This window comes from Haliotis rubra, unplaced genomic scaffold, assembly GCF_003918875.1.
Source record: "Haliotis rubra isolate DU_JTF1 unplaced genomic scaffold, ASM391887v1 Scf47, whole genome shotgun sequence".
NCBI lineage: Eukaryota > Metazoa > Mollusca > Gastropoda > Lepetellida > Haliotidae > Haliotis > Haliotis rubra.
In genome coordinates, this window is record NW_025767157.1 from 2,590,009 (window position 1) to 2,608,196 (window position 18,188).

Genomic DNA, 18,188 nt, shown 5'->3' on the forward strand with positions numbered 1-18,188 from the left:
TTGGAAATTGATGTGATACGTTTTGCGTTCAAATGTAAATGTAACATACAAAAATAGGTGATGACTGTATGTACGCACGGGAAATGTCTAGAAGATGAAAAGCACATTAATTTAGTTTGTATATCCTCTATATATACCGAGCATTGTAAAGTTTTAACAAACAGCCAAGCCCACGATATGATTAATTATGAAACACTTTAGAACATATTTTAAATTAAATTGAAAGTCCGTTTAAAATTAGAACGGAAATGTAATGTAATCTAATAACATGATGCACATGCAGTATCATATAAATGTATGTAATATGTGGCATATGGCCTTGAAAACAATAAACTGAACTGAACGTACAGATTGACCTTCTCCATGCTCATTCTTTCAGTCACCGGTTCGTCCGGTTCAAACGCGATCATTTACAATTGTCATAACATTCACTCACACCCATGTAAAATTTCTAAGCTATTTATAGTCGGCTTGGTCTGTGGACCTATCCTGTGCATGGCCCTGTGAATGATGATGGTTGATAACAGCAATTACGTATACAGGCATACCTGCCCTCAACAAGGAATCGTACTACTGCTGGCCTAAACAACTTAAGTTGTTGCAGTGGGATAGCCTAGTGGTTAAAGCAGTTCCTCCTAACGCCAAAGACCCGGGTTCGATTCCCCACATGGGTACAATGCGTGAAGCCCATTTCTGGTGTCCCGTGATATTGCTGGAATATTGCTAAAAGCGGCGTAAAACTAAACTCACTCGCAGAATTTGCAACATATTCTGAAATATTTTAAACCTGTAAAAACAACGGAGTCAATACCAGGAACAGACTAGTTACTTTAGCAGATTGAGATCGAAAGCAACAGCCTCGATCCTAAAGGTCTTTCAGCTTGGTTTAGATATGTTCGATGCCATTGCGGCATTATACAATAATGACAGTTTGTCTTGACATATGCTAGACTATATCAGTAAAAGACCATGGTATCATCCCAGTACATTATGTATGTACGTTGGAGACGGGATATAACAGCATCCATGTATACATATACTTGACTGACTAACGCTTGGTCTCTAAATATATATAATTTTGATAGTAACAAACAAACCCATTTAAATTGAAAAGGGAACCCAGGGAGACCAAGATTCAGAACCTGAATCTGAGGAAATCAAGACTTGCTTCATTTAGGGCTTTAGCATTGCAGAGAGGGCAAGGCAGTAGTGAAAATAATGTGGTTCAGGGACTGTGAGACAGATTATGCAGTCAGTATACACGAGACGCAAGGTTAGCGATTCAGGGGAGGAAACTCTTCAAAGCATGACGGTGTGTCCGCACTGGCCTCGGCATGGCCAGGTCAGCTCTGAATCCAAACTAAACGGCCCGTCAAATGAAATTATACATTTTGACACTCGATTTGACCACAACATTTCAAACGTTGTTAAAATGACACTCGGCTGAAAACAGTCGTTAAAAAAACACGGCCAACTTAATGTTTAAACACATCTAATGATACCCTTGTAACACTCTTCGATCATTGTGATATAAATTGACGGCCAAATGAAGCTTTACCACTGTAAAACAAGTTGCCAAAAAATAAAATCTCAAGTTCAAACTAAATCAATGCAAAACACATCGTCTAAACACAGCACTGCTCAATGTAGAGAGTTATACACTACCAGCGAACATTTCTTTTGTAGAAAACGTGAAAATACGAAGAAAACAACTTGGGCAGGAGAAACAACGCCCGCAGTCAGGGTGTATGTAATGAAACGGACGGAATTTGGGATACTCATAATGACAAAGAGAACCCCACGCCACTGTAATGCCACGACTGACACCCGAACAGCTCAGGCAGGTTCTGGGTACAATACAGATGCTAGCCACAAAGCCCTCATTGCTGGAACCTTTGCTTGCACTATCCAATTGATGCAACGTTACATACAGACCAGACAGGCTATGCAAAAGGGCAGACTGCATGTGTGAGTGCCCAATGTGTGAGTGGGTGAGTATGGTTTTATGCCGCTTTTAGCAATATTCCTTGTAGGGCATCAAACCACGGTATTCAGCTTGACGAGCGGACGCTTTAACCATTAAGCTACCTCACCGCCCCTGCCCAGTGAAGAACTCTACTTGCGTACTCTGCATCTCCGGAATCGATTCCTGCAAGTCGACAGACAGTGGCCAGGCGACTCAGTGCTCAAGGATTCAGGGCCCTGTTTCAGAAAGCTATCGTAGCACTACGACTGTCGTACCTCCTATACCGTAACATCGACTTACGGCAGACGTAGCGTTACGATAGCTTTGTGAAACGGACCCCAGGGCTTACTGAAACAGGAGACAGTTATTGGTCGTCTGAGATATTCCGTCGTTGGCAGCCACGTGACTGGCAGAAGATAGTCTTCCCTGGTGTATGCCTCTTCTGTCTGTTCACAGTCTCTCTCTGTGTGTGTGTGTGTGTGTGTGTGTGTGTGTGTCCATAACGTTGAAAGTTTGTTTTTGCCATCCCGCCTCAATTTGGGCAAATGCCGCGCCAAAATGGGCTGCTTTATCCTTTAGATCCTTTAGATCTCTTCAATGCATTTTTCATGCTTCTCTCTTTTGTGATTTTTAAGCTCGATTGATTTAAAACTATGGCAACTTTCTGGAATCCAGTTTATGTAGGAATAACGCTGTTAGCGCCCATCATAATAGTTCTGTAACATCACGGCTTGTATAGCGCTCCAGAGTGCATTGCGATATATCTGTGATATTGTTGGTAGCACTCTACAGCTCAGCGTAATGTATCTGTGATGTGAATTGTATCGCTCCAGAGTTCATCGTGAAAAAATCGTGATATTACTGCTATCACTCTACAGGTGATATTGCCGATAGCGCTCTATGATATATGTGTGATATCATTATATTCTTGTGGGGAATCGAACCTAATGTGTGGCGAGAGGACACTTTAACCACCAGGCTACCCTACTCCTCTGTATGTAATGGTGGAATCGAGTTGGGCTCTAATCGTGACAAACACTACCGACACTGGCGCACCCGCAGCTACAACGTACGTCTGGTTTGGGGTTTTAAACCCTTCATTGGCCAGAAGGATCAGTGTCGGTTCACACTGTACTTGCATGGGTTCATTTTTTACCACGGTCATCCTACAATGCTGTGTCAAAATGAGATACACAGTTATTAAATCAGCCTTAAGAATCATCCCACTTTTACAACAGAATAGACTTTTTACATGCATCTACATTCAACGTGACGTATTGATTTTAAACAAAGGAAATTATCAACTTTTTTCTGTATAAAATAATAAACGATTGGCTCTGTTAAAAATTGAATTCTGGAAATTGCTCTTTTTCAATGTTATTTAAAGGATTCAGCAGTAAATTAAATGTAACCCACGCACGGAATATCCGCTTGCCCACTACATTTTCCAGATACATTGGTCCAAGCATGATTGTGTGAGGGGAGGACAGTTGCTAGTTAAAGAGATCACTACCTAGCAACAAAATCAAACAAAAGAAACAGAGTTTATGATAAATGTTTAGACGTGACGCCTGCTCTACGTTAATCAGGGACTGTAAATCCGGAGAGCTCATTACAACTACAGATCATTCATTAACCCAGGCCATATTTCCGGGAAACGGGATAACACTGTATCTCAAATGGGTTTCAAACATTGTACGCATGGGGGTAATCGAATATGGGTGTTTGGTGTGACGAGGGAACGCTTTCAGTACGAGGTTTTCCCACTGTCCTACTTGATCACAGGGTAGACACCACTCACAAATGTACACACATAGGAGCGGTGTCTAATAAAATATTTTTTATAAATGATGGATTGTTCACAGCCGAGGAATACAAACATTATTTGAATTAACTTTCGTAAAGGAAACTCGTCCGGATTTCCCCCCGCTGCAGCATGATTAGCGACGTCGTGTCCCATGCACTGCGCGTGAGTCAGACGTATGGAGAACCCTCGGTCGTCACGAAATACAAGCAGGTATTTATAACTCTACAGTTATTTCAAGTACCTGAATACCTGTGTGTGGTGTACATGTATGTGTCGCGAAGGTAGCACGTGGGTGTAAGTGTCGGGGTTCCCTGGTACATTCATAATGATATCGACATGCAAGCACCTGTTGCAGAGGCTGACGTCATCTGTTGGTCATGTACATGGCCATTGTCAAATACCATATTGAAGAGCGAGCACTTGCACTGCAGTTTGCACCATCATACAATGTAGTTATTATGTTGTTTCATTAAGTTATGTTAGCATGTTTCTTCTTGGTAATTATGAAACATTAGACTGTTCTCAATATGCAAAGTTAGGGTCAAGGAAATGGTTTTATTTCTTTATTTTGACAAAGACGAACAGTGAGTATCCAAACATGATTTTACGCCGCTTTTAGCAACATTCTAGCCAAATGCTTGCTTGGGGAGCCACTTAGCGTCACACGTTGTATCCATGTTGGGAATCGAACAGGCTGTAACTAAACCAGAGGTATAATCCATTGGATAGATAGTCGTTGGGCGTATGTATAATAGCTACATATATTTCTTCGTAATGTAACTTCCTAATAGTTTAACAAAGATATGAATATAGTCACCACATATGATAACAGGAAGGTGTTGATTTCAACGATTCCGACATATGTTTTGATAGTGCTAAAACATGGATTATAGTGCTTACTGTAGTACTGAACAATTTACTAAGTACTAAAAGGATCATAATCTACCTTTGAAATGTACAGGAGTTCGCTTCATGTTGATACCAACATTTCTGAATTCAATTGCCCCGTATTCGCAAGAGAAAGGAGAACAATACTCCTTTAAAGCATTTACATGCCCAACCATTTCCATGGCAATATCTGAAAATGTTGGAGAGAGAGAGAGAGAGAGAGAGAGAGAGAGAGAGAGAGAGAGAGAGAGAGAGAGAGAGAGAGAGAGAGAGAGAGAGAGAGAGAGAGAGAGAGAGAGAGAGAGAGAGAGAGAGAGAGTATAAGACTAAATAGAATCGCTGGTAAAACCGAGGCAGATAGAATCTCTGGTAAAACCGAGGCAGATAAATCTGACGTGATATCTCTGCGGTTTGAACTCTTCCTCGTACTGCATGCTGCCCTTTTCTGGGTTGGTTTGCTCTGTTGTTGTTATTGGTTCAATAACGTAAAGACAAAGTTTGTACAATCAGACATAAGCACGTGAGAAAAACACGAGGACGTATTATTTTTGTGACACCTCGTGATTATCAAACTGTTGACGTCGGACGGAAAGTGAAACAGGGCGTCTGATCATCTGATCATTTACTTCCTGCAGACAACAAAACAAACAGAACCCACGTGGCCCACACGTACAATAACACACAGGACGACAGAATGGCGGTCAAATTTGAAACAGTATTTTCAGTAGAACTGATAATTGCACCTCCAAATACACAGTAAGCATTGCTTGTAGAAGTAATATAAAGTATAGAATTTGAATGCAGAAGTTTGTTGGAACAGGTTATACACCTGGTGCGTAGTTGTGCGTATGCGCGCGTGCGTTGTACTCCCTTTTGTCCAAAAGTGGATTCCGCGTAAATGGTTAATTATGGAATCATGAATTTGTCCCTCATTAACTGGACAAGTTGATTTGTTCTAATTGGTTCGTAAAACATTGAAAGAAATTGTTCGACTTTCTAATGGGTTACTCAAGTTGAATACAGTACAACCAGAAATTATTGAGAATTTAAAGATTGTAATGTTTTTACTTTTTGCACTCATTACTCACGTATTAATGTGAATATTAGCAGAACATAACTCCAGATTCAAAGACAGTTGAACAGTTAGTACTACTGATCAAAGAAGTTAGAAAGTCGCGGTCCATGCTGTACCAATATCGGACCACCTCTTCTTTCATTTCAGCAATATTTGTCAGATTTCTTTTATTGACACTTTCCTTCATAAGTCCCCAAACATTTTCTATTGGACTTAGGTCAGTCAATTTTCTGGGCCTTACTGCGCCTCCCTGGTGCTCAATGCCATATTCATTTGCAATATTTTTCAAAACACGATAAACAGTGGACAAAAGGATGCCTGTTCTACTTGAAATCACTTTAGCTGATCTGATGTCCTTGTTATAATACTCTTAAATCAACCTTCTCTAAATCATCCATACTGAGGATCACTGAAAATGTCGTCTGCTAGCAAGTAAACAAAGGGGGATAACTCTTCACAAACTAATGAAAAGGATTAACGGAGTTGTCTCTCTTGAATTAAACCAAGCACTTGCTAGCTGGTCAAGGTTGTTTATACTAGAAATCCAATTAAAACATATTCCTAAAATTCTCAATAATTTCTGGTCATACTATATATCATAGTTTATTTCACTCGTCAATCATTTTGAAAAATTAATTGATAGAAAAGTTTTTAAAAATGAATAATTGATTTTACTCTGGTTTTCAATTTTGCATATCGGTCTGACGCATGCGTGATGTGTTAATAACCGTGGATTATTACGTGAAGTTCAACACTTTCAGAAATTCGTGTTTTTCGTTTATATTTCCTGCATAAACAGGTTGGTTGGGCTTATTGTGGCCACAAGCTCAAACCGGGCACCTGCTGCACGTTTGACCTACAATGAAGTCTCCCTGATTGTCTACTTCCGGGTCACGTAGGTAGCTATCTGACCGTTACTCTCAATTTCTGGACGTTTTTGGACACTTTTAGGCAAACATGTAGCCATTTGACGAACATATACCTCAAGGGTGTAAGTATTTGTATTATAATGAACGTGATTTAACCATATCAAACCACCATTTGAGTAAATCGAGCATATTTATTACAATCACGTCTATATGTCGTTTGGGATCCCATTCCTCAGGTGCATTTTTGTGAATTTCATGCAAGATCTTCATGATTGAAAGGTAATAGTTTCAGCAAACCGTTAATGACACCCAAATTAATACGTAAGGCGCAGTTAGTTTTGTTGTAAATCATGAATGAAGCCAACTCTGATACAGGAGATCACAACATACCAAAATGTGGACAGGTTCTTCAATACACTGTTTGCTCAAATTTTAAGCTTCTACTGTTTTAAATTACGTTTGCACGAGTATATTAACACATCTGTCAGCATAAGATAAAGTTAGTAAAAATGTATTGGTAATACTTGTCATATTTGTGAAGGTTGGAAATATGAAAATGTATCAAGGGCTTCCTCCTGGTCAGTAGTGATTTGTGTAGCAAGCATTCCTCTCTTCCTGTCATTAATCTTACAGGTCTTCTTGTTTAGGACTGATGTCACCAAAATAAGCATGCACACTTCCTCATGGAATTAATATTGTGCTGTTGTTGGGGTGTGTATATATCTAAATACTTTATTGCTGACCAGGTTATGATCTTTATAATCAACAAGTTATTTTGTTGTGTACAATCTGTCATCCATTGTTCGAAGGAAGTTTGTATATAATCAGGAAATATCGGTATCGAGAACATGTATTGTAATACCTTACTCACATTTTTCATTGTATGTAGAATAGATGGTCCAAATATAAGAATGGATTGTCAGAGCTACAGATAACTTTTTGGGTCATTGAGTTATGTATTCGCTTGTGTTCATCTCAATTGGGTATCCTTATTTTCCTTTGAGTAACCAAATAAATTGTACTCACCTCACTCAAAGTCAATTGGGTATTTTGCCATTTTCCATTAATTTTATAAATATAATAAACTTTGAATGTTAGTGTTTGTTATTTATGTTTGATATGCAATATGAGAAACTATAAGAAGTACTTTTATGTCCTGAAATAAAACTTCTCAATATACCTCACTCAGTTATTCTATCTATCCACAGGTACGCAAGCTAAATTTGGACATTTTTGTGTGTACGCATGTAAGATCACATTTATTGAGTATTTACAAAAAGTCCAAGCGTACTTGTACGCAATAGACTTAATAGGAATTGACTTTTCACATAAAAATGTGCGTAATTTACGCAGATACGCAGCTTATCTGTACCTCTAGATTGTGAATAAGAATCAAATTTGAAGGCATTGTGTGAAGGAACAACTAGAAACTGATAAATGTATGCAGATATTAGTGAGTTAAATGTTACATCGCATTGGTAATATTGCAGCAATACAGTTATGGAGCAAGTGTCATGATGGGTGGATGTATAATTTGCTTCAGTATTAATGTGACATCTTAATATGTTTACCCATGATTGATAATTTTGTCCTAATGTTCACCAAACAATAGACTATAATGTTACTGTCATGAAATATGAACAATGTAATCCATCCCATCACTCTGACTGTGTAGTGATTTTGTAGGAAAGTTTCAGTTCAGTACCAGAAAGCAATTGTTAAAGGTATTATTTTGCATAGCTAACTATTTTGAAATGCTTTTGAAATATTTCATGGGACAGACCAGAACTAGTTTTTCCATGTTTGATAGATGGTCTAATTTGAGTGTTGCAGAATGTTGGAAAGTCTCCCTTTTTGTGTTCCCAAACATTTATTTTGCACAGCAGAAATGATGGTACAGCCAAGTATTGATGGCTAGTCTTGCAGAATTACTAATGCTTGTGGATAGGTTATAAAACTAAGATCAACAGTTTTTTCAAGCATGTGTTAAAGTAAAATGAGTATTATACCAGTCAGACTTGTCTAAGAAATTCTGACAAAGGTATATTTTATTTTGCAGTGTTGTGGAAATCAACAAAGTGATAGTTTCACATAGATGGATACTTCTAATGATCCAATCACAGTGAAGGATTCTCACATGTCGTGGTAGTGGATTGTTTTGATGAAAATAATGACCGATGAACAGAAACTATACTTTATTATAGGTTGCAGAGCTCAAGATAAGATGCGTATTAAATATGCAAACAAAATAACCATATTGTAATTATTTTTGAGTTACTTGCATACAAATACACATTGAGAAATTTAACTATGGAATAGAGTAACTGCACTCTGCATAATTACTCAATGTGACTTTTACAGCTTGCATACTAGGACTGCAACAAATCCACTGTGAGGCAAATATGATACATGTCATGAATATTGGTAGAATATCAAGTCAGCAGTTGATGTAGTATCTAATATGTTTAGTGAAACAATGACAAAATAATTATTTGACATGTTGAAAGTGTTTATTTAACATGATAATGACCAGTAATAACATTACTGTCAAAATAAACATAGGAGAGTGATGGTTATTATCTTCATAGGCTTGGACTTTTCCATTTTGCACGTTTGGATGAGTAGCACCCAAATTCAAGAAAAAACATACCCATTTTATAAAACACAAGGGATATAGTTGATTCACTGAAAACACATACATATTTACAGATGAATCTCTACAGGATAGAATAATGCACTGATGTTCAACAACTGTCATTTATACATGTGTCACTTGCTATGAGATTACATGAAACGTGACTCATTGGGATAGCACTAAAGTTATGCTAATTAGATATTAGCTGAAACAGTGTAGAAGTAAAATTATTTTTAGAAAAATCTACACTTTTAATTTACAAAACCCAATAGACTGTCAGTATCAAATTTAAACAATATCATGAGAGTAAATACTCAGTGGCTACAGAGTGTATATGCAGCCATGAGGATGTTAGAGAATGATTTTTATGTATATACCTGTAACCATGGTAATGTGTCTTCTTTTGTCTTATATTAATTAATACATCAGTTTTGTGACTGTAACCACTAGTCCAAAGACTAGTCTAGTGTCTAGTAAAGTCTAGTAAAAGTAAGTTTGGTCTGGAAAGTCAGTTAATGAGAGTCATAACACTAAGATCGAAGGAAAATGATGGTTAGAGCCATGTTTAGGCCAGTAGTATCCAGAGTGTTACCCACACACCGATACATCTGTAATTTTGATACATAACTTTGTGGTATGATACGTAAATCTGTCGCAAGGTATAAGTATCCTCTGATAGTTCAGCGAGTCCTATTTATGAGGACAAATTGAACTGATGTCGTCATTTCATCATGGCAGAATGTTGTGGAACATGGAGTCCAGCAGGAAATGATCTTGCGTCCCCCAATTTTCACATTCTTGACGTAGCCATTACTGCCAGGCATGGTAGTCATAGGAAATGACCATTAATGTGCGACAGGAATCAGGTGTCAAGTGCAGGATGGATGTTCAACTGACGCAGACCTCAGTCGTAACCCTGGCCATTGTTTAGTGGCTACAGATTTTTTCTGTAGGAAGTTAGATGATATGAGCATATTGAGACTTTGACCTCTTGACTGCTGTACCAAGTGCACCTCCTGCTCTCAAAGTAGACAACAAGCAGATGATGGTGTGGGATGGTGTGTCTTGAGGATTCCAGGCATTGTATCGGTGGTTTTGAAATTATTGTATGATGTTTGAATTTGTAGTCTTTGTCTTACATTATTGTTATTGTGAGTTGGTACAAACACGTAACAGTGAAAGTGTATGTGTGTCATGTAATGACTTCATCATTCCCTGCCTTGAGTCAGACTCTCCTGTACCAGTAGGCTGCCAACATTGTGTTACATCGTGTAATGTTGGTATTGTTTGCTGGTACAAACACTGAAAGTGTAACTGTGTCATCTAAGAGCTTCAGCTCAACCTGTGTCAGGCTCTACTACATTAATAATGTTTCAACTTTATTTTTAGCAGATATTACTCTTCTCTTATTTGGGCTGACTTAGGCAAGTTTTACTCAAAGGACGATTAACAACTGTCGTCCACAGTTGGACGTGAGAACATCTTTTGATTTATTTTCAGTGAGACAAATGTTTTTGTTAATTGAATAAATATTTTAATAGGTCATTGAGCTGTCATCATAATCATGTTGTGAAGAATATATTCTTTTTTATGTTTTACTAAAAAATGGAAATTTAACTCATGAGCATGTTTTTTGCTTTTTTAAATGATATTTTACTGCTGAAACCCTGTCACAAAGAATGGACCTTCACCCAGGGTAGTGAAGGGCACAAACTCATGATCACATTTATATTGTGTGTCATGTTTATGTCTGAAGGCTGTTGACATGAGAACTGAAAGTAACGTCTCTTGTGAACTGGGTTCTTAGACTTCTTAGTATAACTGTTGCTGTTCATCACTATAGGTGTGTGTTATCTTTGCTGGCTATGTGAGCTGTGTCTACACTGTCTTGTGTTACTGTCTAGTGGAGTAGTGAAAGGCAATGATTATTCTCACAGGCTACTTCCAACATGTTACCAAACTTTCAGGGCATCTCTTGTGGTCTTGTGGACAAGAACTCGAGTTAAGGTGAAAATATCTGGGGGTTTTAATCCCAGTACGGACACAGGACTTTACATTAATGAAGAATTATAGTGGTGGTTGTTTGGTGTTTCAGGAACGGATCCCACCGTGTGACACAGGAGACCAGACACAGTGAGAATTGGATACCGCGTGGAAGCGCTGCAGACAATGGACTGGTTGGTGCCATAGCTGGACCCGGACTCTTGTCCTGGTGTGTGTCTTGTGACATCATTGTGATACGTTCACACATGGCCATGCTCCGCGTGTTGGGAGGCTGTGTCTCAGACAGAAGCTCACGAGCAGAGAGCAGGCGTGCTCATGTGTAAGTACTATATATACTCACTGTATTGTCAAACCATTTGTGAGGTGGTGGGGTAGCCTAGTGGTTAAAGTATCTGCTCGTCACGCTTAAGACCTGGGTTCGATTCTCCAATGTGTGAAGCCAATTTCTGGTGTCCCCTGCCGTGATATTGCTGGAACATTGCTAAAAGCGGCGTAAAACCATACTCACTCACTCAAACCATTTGTCCATCAGTCAGCGCAGTTTGTCAAAACCTAGTTATATAACAGTAACTTAGGGTGTGTTAATAATTTATGGGGGTGGGGGTGATGATGATTTTAGAGGGGGTCACCCATTTTGTTCTGGGGAGCTAGTGGGGTCAGCAATTTTGTACACATGTACTAGGGGGTCAGCAATTTTGTACATAAAATATATTAAAAATTATGCTTAGAAATTATGGGAAGTGGAGGGGGGGTCATTGATTTTGTACATGACATGCAGGGGGTGTTCATTTAATTTGTCCATAAATTTGTGGGGGGGGAGGTGTCATTCACATTGTACATGCTTCTCCATAAAAATCATCATCAGGCCAAAAAAATAAATGTTGTGGTTCCGATTTCCTACATTTCAGAACTAGGGTAGGTAGGTAGGGGTTTTTTTTTTTTTGCAAAATATTTTTACACTACACATGTGTCAGAAAATAAATTTAATTTATTATGTGGTGAGTAAAATTGTTAGGCTCGGCGGGAATATTTAGGGTCGGTCGGGAAATCGGAACCACAAGCTTTTTTTTTTAGGCCTCATCACACACGAGCACACGAGCGTGTGCGCATACACGCACACACCAGCCATAAATTATGAGCGGTCCCTTAAGGCGACGGATAACTTCTTTGAGTGGCATTTTAGAAGTTGGGAAGTACAATATAGAACAGAGTTTATGGATAACTTCTTTTTATTCATGAGTGCGACGTTTCGATACAGATTCTTGTACCTTTGTCAAGCAGGAATGAACTTGAACAAGTTTTATAGTTGGCACCATTTCCGCAATATTCCACTGTACCCATGAGGGGAATTAGACCTGCTAGTGGCTGGATGGGGAACTGCTCTACCACTTGGCTAACCTTCCACTCCTACATCTGCTGTAAGGGCTGAACTTCACTGATCAGACATCAGGTCACTGTTGCTCATGTGATACCTTTAAAGCAGTGTCATGTTTGGCTCAATCATCTCACTTATTTTAGAGGATATGGGTAGTGATTTTGTATGAGCACAGATCTTTGTATAGTACACATCTCCAGTGAATGTTGAATGCCAGGTTATCACGGTCAGCCACCTGTACTGACTACGTTGAATCATTATATCAGTGTTACTGAAAGTGTAAAGGGTAATAGTGGTTAAAGCGCTCATTCGGTCACGCTGAAGACCCAGGTTTGATTCCACACATGGGTACAATGTGTGAAGCCAAGCTTCTACATATCACAGGTGTCCCCTGCCATGATATTGCTAGAATATTTCTTAAAGCTGAGTAAAACTAAACTCACTGTAAGCCAAAATTGTCGTTACTTATTACATGTGGGTTGTCAGAGGCTAAGCTTATTAAAAATATATCAGTTTTGTAGACTGATCATTGGATTACACACATATGGCAACTTATCACAGGTGATATAATCAACTCTCAGGATTCTGGGGCGTTGGAATATAGGGCTACAACAAATGAACTATGAGACATATGTTCTACATATCACAGGTGATATAATCAACTCTCAGGATTCTGGGGCGTTGGAATATAGGGCTGCAACAAATGAACTATGAGACATATGTTATACATATCACAGGTGATATAATCAACTCTCAGGATTCTGGGGCGTTGGAATATAGGGCTGCAACAAATGAACTATGAGACATATGTTCTACATATCATGTAACAAATACAGTAACAAGTCAGCAGTAGACACACCTTTTTATAAAATTCATGAATAGTCACTTCTGGTTATGGCTAGAGCTGCAACGATTCACCCAGACCATGATTCAATTTTCCATATTGGACCCTCGATTCGATTCTTCATACATGTAAAAACATCAGATTTCATTTAACTCTCAGAGTCAGCATTTTTAGCGTGAAATCCATCGTCAACTTGGCGATGTCTACTAACAACACTTCCTATTGGATAATTAGCTTGGCGTCAGCCAATCACGTTTTGCCGTATTTCAGCGCTCGAAACTGCTCGAGTTGGAGTCAAAATTACGTTCTCGCTGTGCAGAAATAATTTAAATAGATATTCAAATATCGAATCAAAATAATGATAATGGTTATAGAAAATCGAAACTAAGGTAAATTGAACCGAATCGTTGCAGCCCTAGTTATGGCGAATAAATTGAATTCATGAATGGATACAGTTCGGTGGTACAAATACGTGTGTGAGTGGTCACAGCCCTAGTATTTACCAATTAAACTGATAAGCGGTGATCAACATGCCATGTGTTTGATAAAGCTGTATAATACTGTATACAACTGTACTGGACTAGATCGATGCTCATGCTGTTGATCACTGGATTGTCTAGTCCAGACTCGATTATTACAGACCACCGTCATATAGCTGGAATATTGCTGAGCATTGTGTGAGTGCTGCCTTCAACTAAAAAGAAACAAAACATGTACTAGACTAGGGGTCTGTTGAACCTCGAACTGACTAGTTGTAACAAAGGAACTACTTAAATTATTTCAGACAAATGCTGACAAATCACTGCTAAAGTAATTTTCATATGTTAATAGTACGAAAATAAAATGTAGAGGGATGATAGACTTGTATAGATCACAGTCCAACATTTTCATATGTTTACTTTCATTGCTGGTTCATTTTGAGGCAGATCTATTTTTAAGTATCAGGAAATATTTTCAAATTTGTATTGAGGGGATAGGTCTCATGACGATTACACACTAGATGACATGACCTGAGTGAAAACATTTGTTTATAATACACGATTTCCCTTGCACAAAGCAATTTAAGTTATACAATGATTGTAACTGTACATGATTGTATCTAAGATAGCTGCATGCAAGTGGGCCTAGATCATTCTGCTATACTTATCAGCTGTGCATCTTATGTTTATCTAAGGCACAGTGTTCACCTTTAAGTCCACACTGAAACTCATCTCACAACATACAATATTCTTAACATGTTAACATTGGCTTACTTTATTTTATGAACCAGTTACATTCTTTTAAATCTATTATGTGGTGTTTTGATACATCGGTTTCATATAGCAGATCAACCAATACATACTTTTATTCAATGTGTATTTGTTTATGATCACCTGTATGCTAATGATGAGACTGGCATGTTCTTCTTAACATATTTTTCAGACTTCCTTTTGATCTGCCTTTACACAAAGCTTTGAAGAATGGATATCTTCCTCTGCCTTTTGTTGTAAGTTGTACCTTTGTCATACCCTTACCAAAGTGAGAGAATGAAAACAGTGGTTAATCTGTTGGAAATTGCTGTGACTGTTGTTTTGATATATGGTTACATTTTACACAATAGACCCTCCCTGTCCCTCCGTCTAGGGGAATCAGTGGTAGAACTGGTCCTCCTGCTTCTGGCAGCTCTAGTCACAGGTGAATGCTGATGATCTGTTCCATTTGGAGAACATTAGGAAGATGTTGTCTGAGTTGGGTTATTTGTAGCATATTGAGACACAAGCATGCTGAATTTGGGGAGACATGTTTTGTTCAACGAGGACACCTTTCATTCTGCATTTTGGGACCCCTTTCCTGGTGATCGAGGAACATTTGCTATTGTTCATCAGAGACATGTTTTTTTTAAGGGCTGTAATGATACATTACATTCATGCTGTACAAAGTGGCATGTATTACAAATTCTGAAGAACCGTATTGTGAAAAAGTTAATACACTACTCTAAAACAAGTGAGGCAGGTAAACATGTTTTCGAATACTGCATTACTTGAAAACAGTTATTAACATCCCCAGCTGAAATTAATCTACAATCTAGAAGATCGCAAAGCATTTAACTGTATTTAGTATTTTTCAAAAGTTTAAGGGCAGGTTTACACGAAAATAAACCTTTTTGTCTTGCACTTTTTCAACATAAACCTATTCACCATGGCTTATGTCCCATGCAATATGACGTGACTGGTACCAATTGATAATGAATGACGTCATTAGGCCTTATTAGACCTATTTCAGGTGGTGTAGGACTGTAGGTACAGGTGGTATTTCAGGTGGTGTAGGACTGTAGGTACAGGTGGTATTTCAGGTGGTGTAGGACTGTAGGTACAGGTGGTATTTCAGGTGGTGTAGGACTGTAGGTACAGGTGTGGTTCTTGTGCCTCATGGATGGCCTGCTGTTTTCCACTCCATAGTGCCTGGCCATCAGCTGGCTTTAAGTACCTATCAGTACCAGTGATAGCGTTTTAGTAAAGTGTTACAGTGTTCTTATTTCTGCATGCACTTTAACAGTGCGGTATTCAAAGTTTGCTACTTTACTACATAAATTGTAAAATATATGTCTGTTCTCATTAACCCTCACTTTGATGTCGAAAATATATATCGAAATACATCACGGACATAAATGCACTTTGCACTTTTGAATTCTGTGGGAAATTCCCTCTTCTGTGATATCATCCACTCTTTGTAGGAAGGGCAAAATCAGTATGTAATGGTATTTTATTTGTAGATGCTGGTTGTTTTCAAACAACATCATTTACATGACACAGTGGTGTAGACTTATGTAGTAAGTTGTACAGACAGTATTTTCTCTGTTGCAGGAAATGCTAGTGCACATTGCCCAGGAGGGGGTATGCACTGTGGACCTCTTCCGTCGCCCTGGAAACCCAACTGATATACGGCATATTATCAATAGATTATCTAAGGGAAAGCAGGTCATCTACATGAATTACAGCTTTTATACACTTGCTTCTGTGGTGAAAGTAAGTAGCTCGTAAAAAATATCTTTGTTCTGGTGATGTGACTTTACAGTGGTAGTCAGCATGGAAACTGTTTCATATTCCACAAAACTTAGAGACAAAGAAAAGTTCGACTGCATTTCAGCTCTCCTGCACCAAAAGTTTTAAGTTGGCTCATGAGATTGCTTTCCTCTCCCATAAGATAGTTAAACCAATTAATTATCAGACTTGGCTTACATTACCACTTACCGCATTTTTTTCAATGGATCTGAGCCATTCTTTCCAACTAGAAAATTATTAAAACAATCAAAACAAATAGAATATATCTACTGTTGCCTAAACATGTCCTGAGCCGAGTTGTATATTTATGAAAGGGGTCAAGTTACCTCCCTTTAACGCCTGCTAAATGCATGCCTACCATTTCCAACACATTTCTTCTTCTTTCGATCTTTAACATTGCATCACACGGGAAACTTAGCAAAAGTACTCGAAGATGTCAGCATTATTCTGTTCCTTAAGCATTTGCTATTCTATTTATGTTAGTTTAATAACATAACTCAGTAAATTTAATGCATGATTATTTGCATGTTTCTCTTTCTAAATCCGACCCGTGAAGATCCGGGGTAGAATAGGTCTTCAGCAACCCATGTGCTTGCCATAAAAGGCGACTATGCTTGTCGTAAGAGGCGACTAACGGGATCAGGTGGTCAGGCTCGCTGACTTGGTTGACACATGTCATCGTTTCCCAATTGCGCAGATCGATGCTCATGCTGTTGATCACTGGATTGTCTTGTCCAGACTCGATTATTTACAGACCGCCGCCATATAGCTGGAATATTGCTGAGTGCGGTGTAAAACTAAACTCACTCACTCACTCACTCATACTTTCTTAATCTTAGTCGAGATTACATTCAGATGTACAACAGTATATTAGTACAAACACAACAAATGAATGTTTTATATATGCGTATCTTAATGTGAGTTTAGTTACTCCTTTGATATACTGCCTCTGTGGTGTAGTGGTTAGAGTGTCTGCCTGGAGAGTGGAAGGTTGCGGGTTTGATCCCCAGTCGCGACATGCCAAAAGAAGTTAAAATATGGTACTCACTGCCTGGCGCTCGGAATTAATGGGTACAACTTTGACTGGTCGGTCCGGAGTCAGTATAATGTGTCTGAGTGGGGTATTCATGCTTCACTGCGGCATGGTATCTCACGTGAGGTAGCACTATAAAGCCAGCTTAAGTCTGGGCTAGTACAACTACAAGCAGCCACGAAATATTCTTAAGTACAACATTAAACCCCATTTCACCTCACCTACTCCTTTGATAACAGAATGGTATCCCACTTTCAAAAGGAAGCTTTATTAAATTTTTGTATGGTGTTATGGAAAGTGAAGGTCATGCCATGACTTACGATTAGTTCATGCTGTTGTAATTATCATGCTTATAAACATTGTTGCAAGTATTCCTACTATGAATTTACTATTTTTATGTCAAATTGTCAAACATTTCTTTCCAACCAACTGCTTGATCTCATTTCCAAGAACGGGAGAGACTTGATGCATATGTTGTAGCTTGATCAGTTGGGTGCACAGATATGGGAGGTAAAATCTTACTAACTTTGTCCTAACAGCGGTTCCTGCTTCGGTTGCCGGGCGGGGTGTTGACAGCGGAGGGAGAGGAACGACTGTTACAGGTGCTCACAATTGGACACAAGAAAGACCAGCTCCAAATTGTACACAAGT

General features: G+C 38.7%; 1 protein-coding gene across 6 annotated transcripts in view; it reads left to right on the plus strand.

The window, feature by feature from the left end:
- The first annotated feature begins 3,899 nt into the window (after window positions 1–3,899).
- Window positions 3,900–18,188, plus strand: part of LOC124290662 — a 28,727-nt gene continuing 14,438 nt past the window's right edge. For 2 of the 6 annotated variants that reach the window (XM_046727448.1, XM_046727450.1), the window contains exons 1-5: window positions 3,900–3,983; window positions 11,336–11,563; window positions 14,886–14,949; window positions 16,307–16,468; window positions 18,077–18,186. In XM_046727448.1, the coding sequence (XP_046583404.1) occupies window positions 3,949–3,983; window positions 11,336–11,563; window positions 14,886–14,949; window positions 16,307–16,468; window positions 18,077–18,186 (599 nt within the window). In that variant the 5' untranslated portion in view covers window positions 3,900–3,948. Of the gene's footprint in view, window positions 3,984–6,611; window positions 6,728–6,858; window positions 6,885–10,268; window positions 10,347–11,335; window positions 11,564–14,885; window positions 14,950–16,306; window positions 16,469–18,076; window positions 18,187–18,188 lie in introns of those variants that run through there. The other 4 variants (XM_046727451.1, XM_046727454.1, XM_046727449.1 and 1 more) reach the window with 4 other exon arrangements.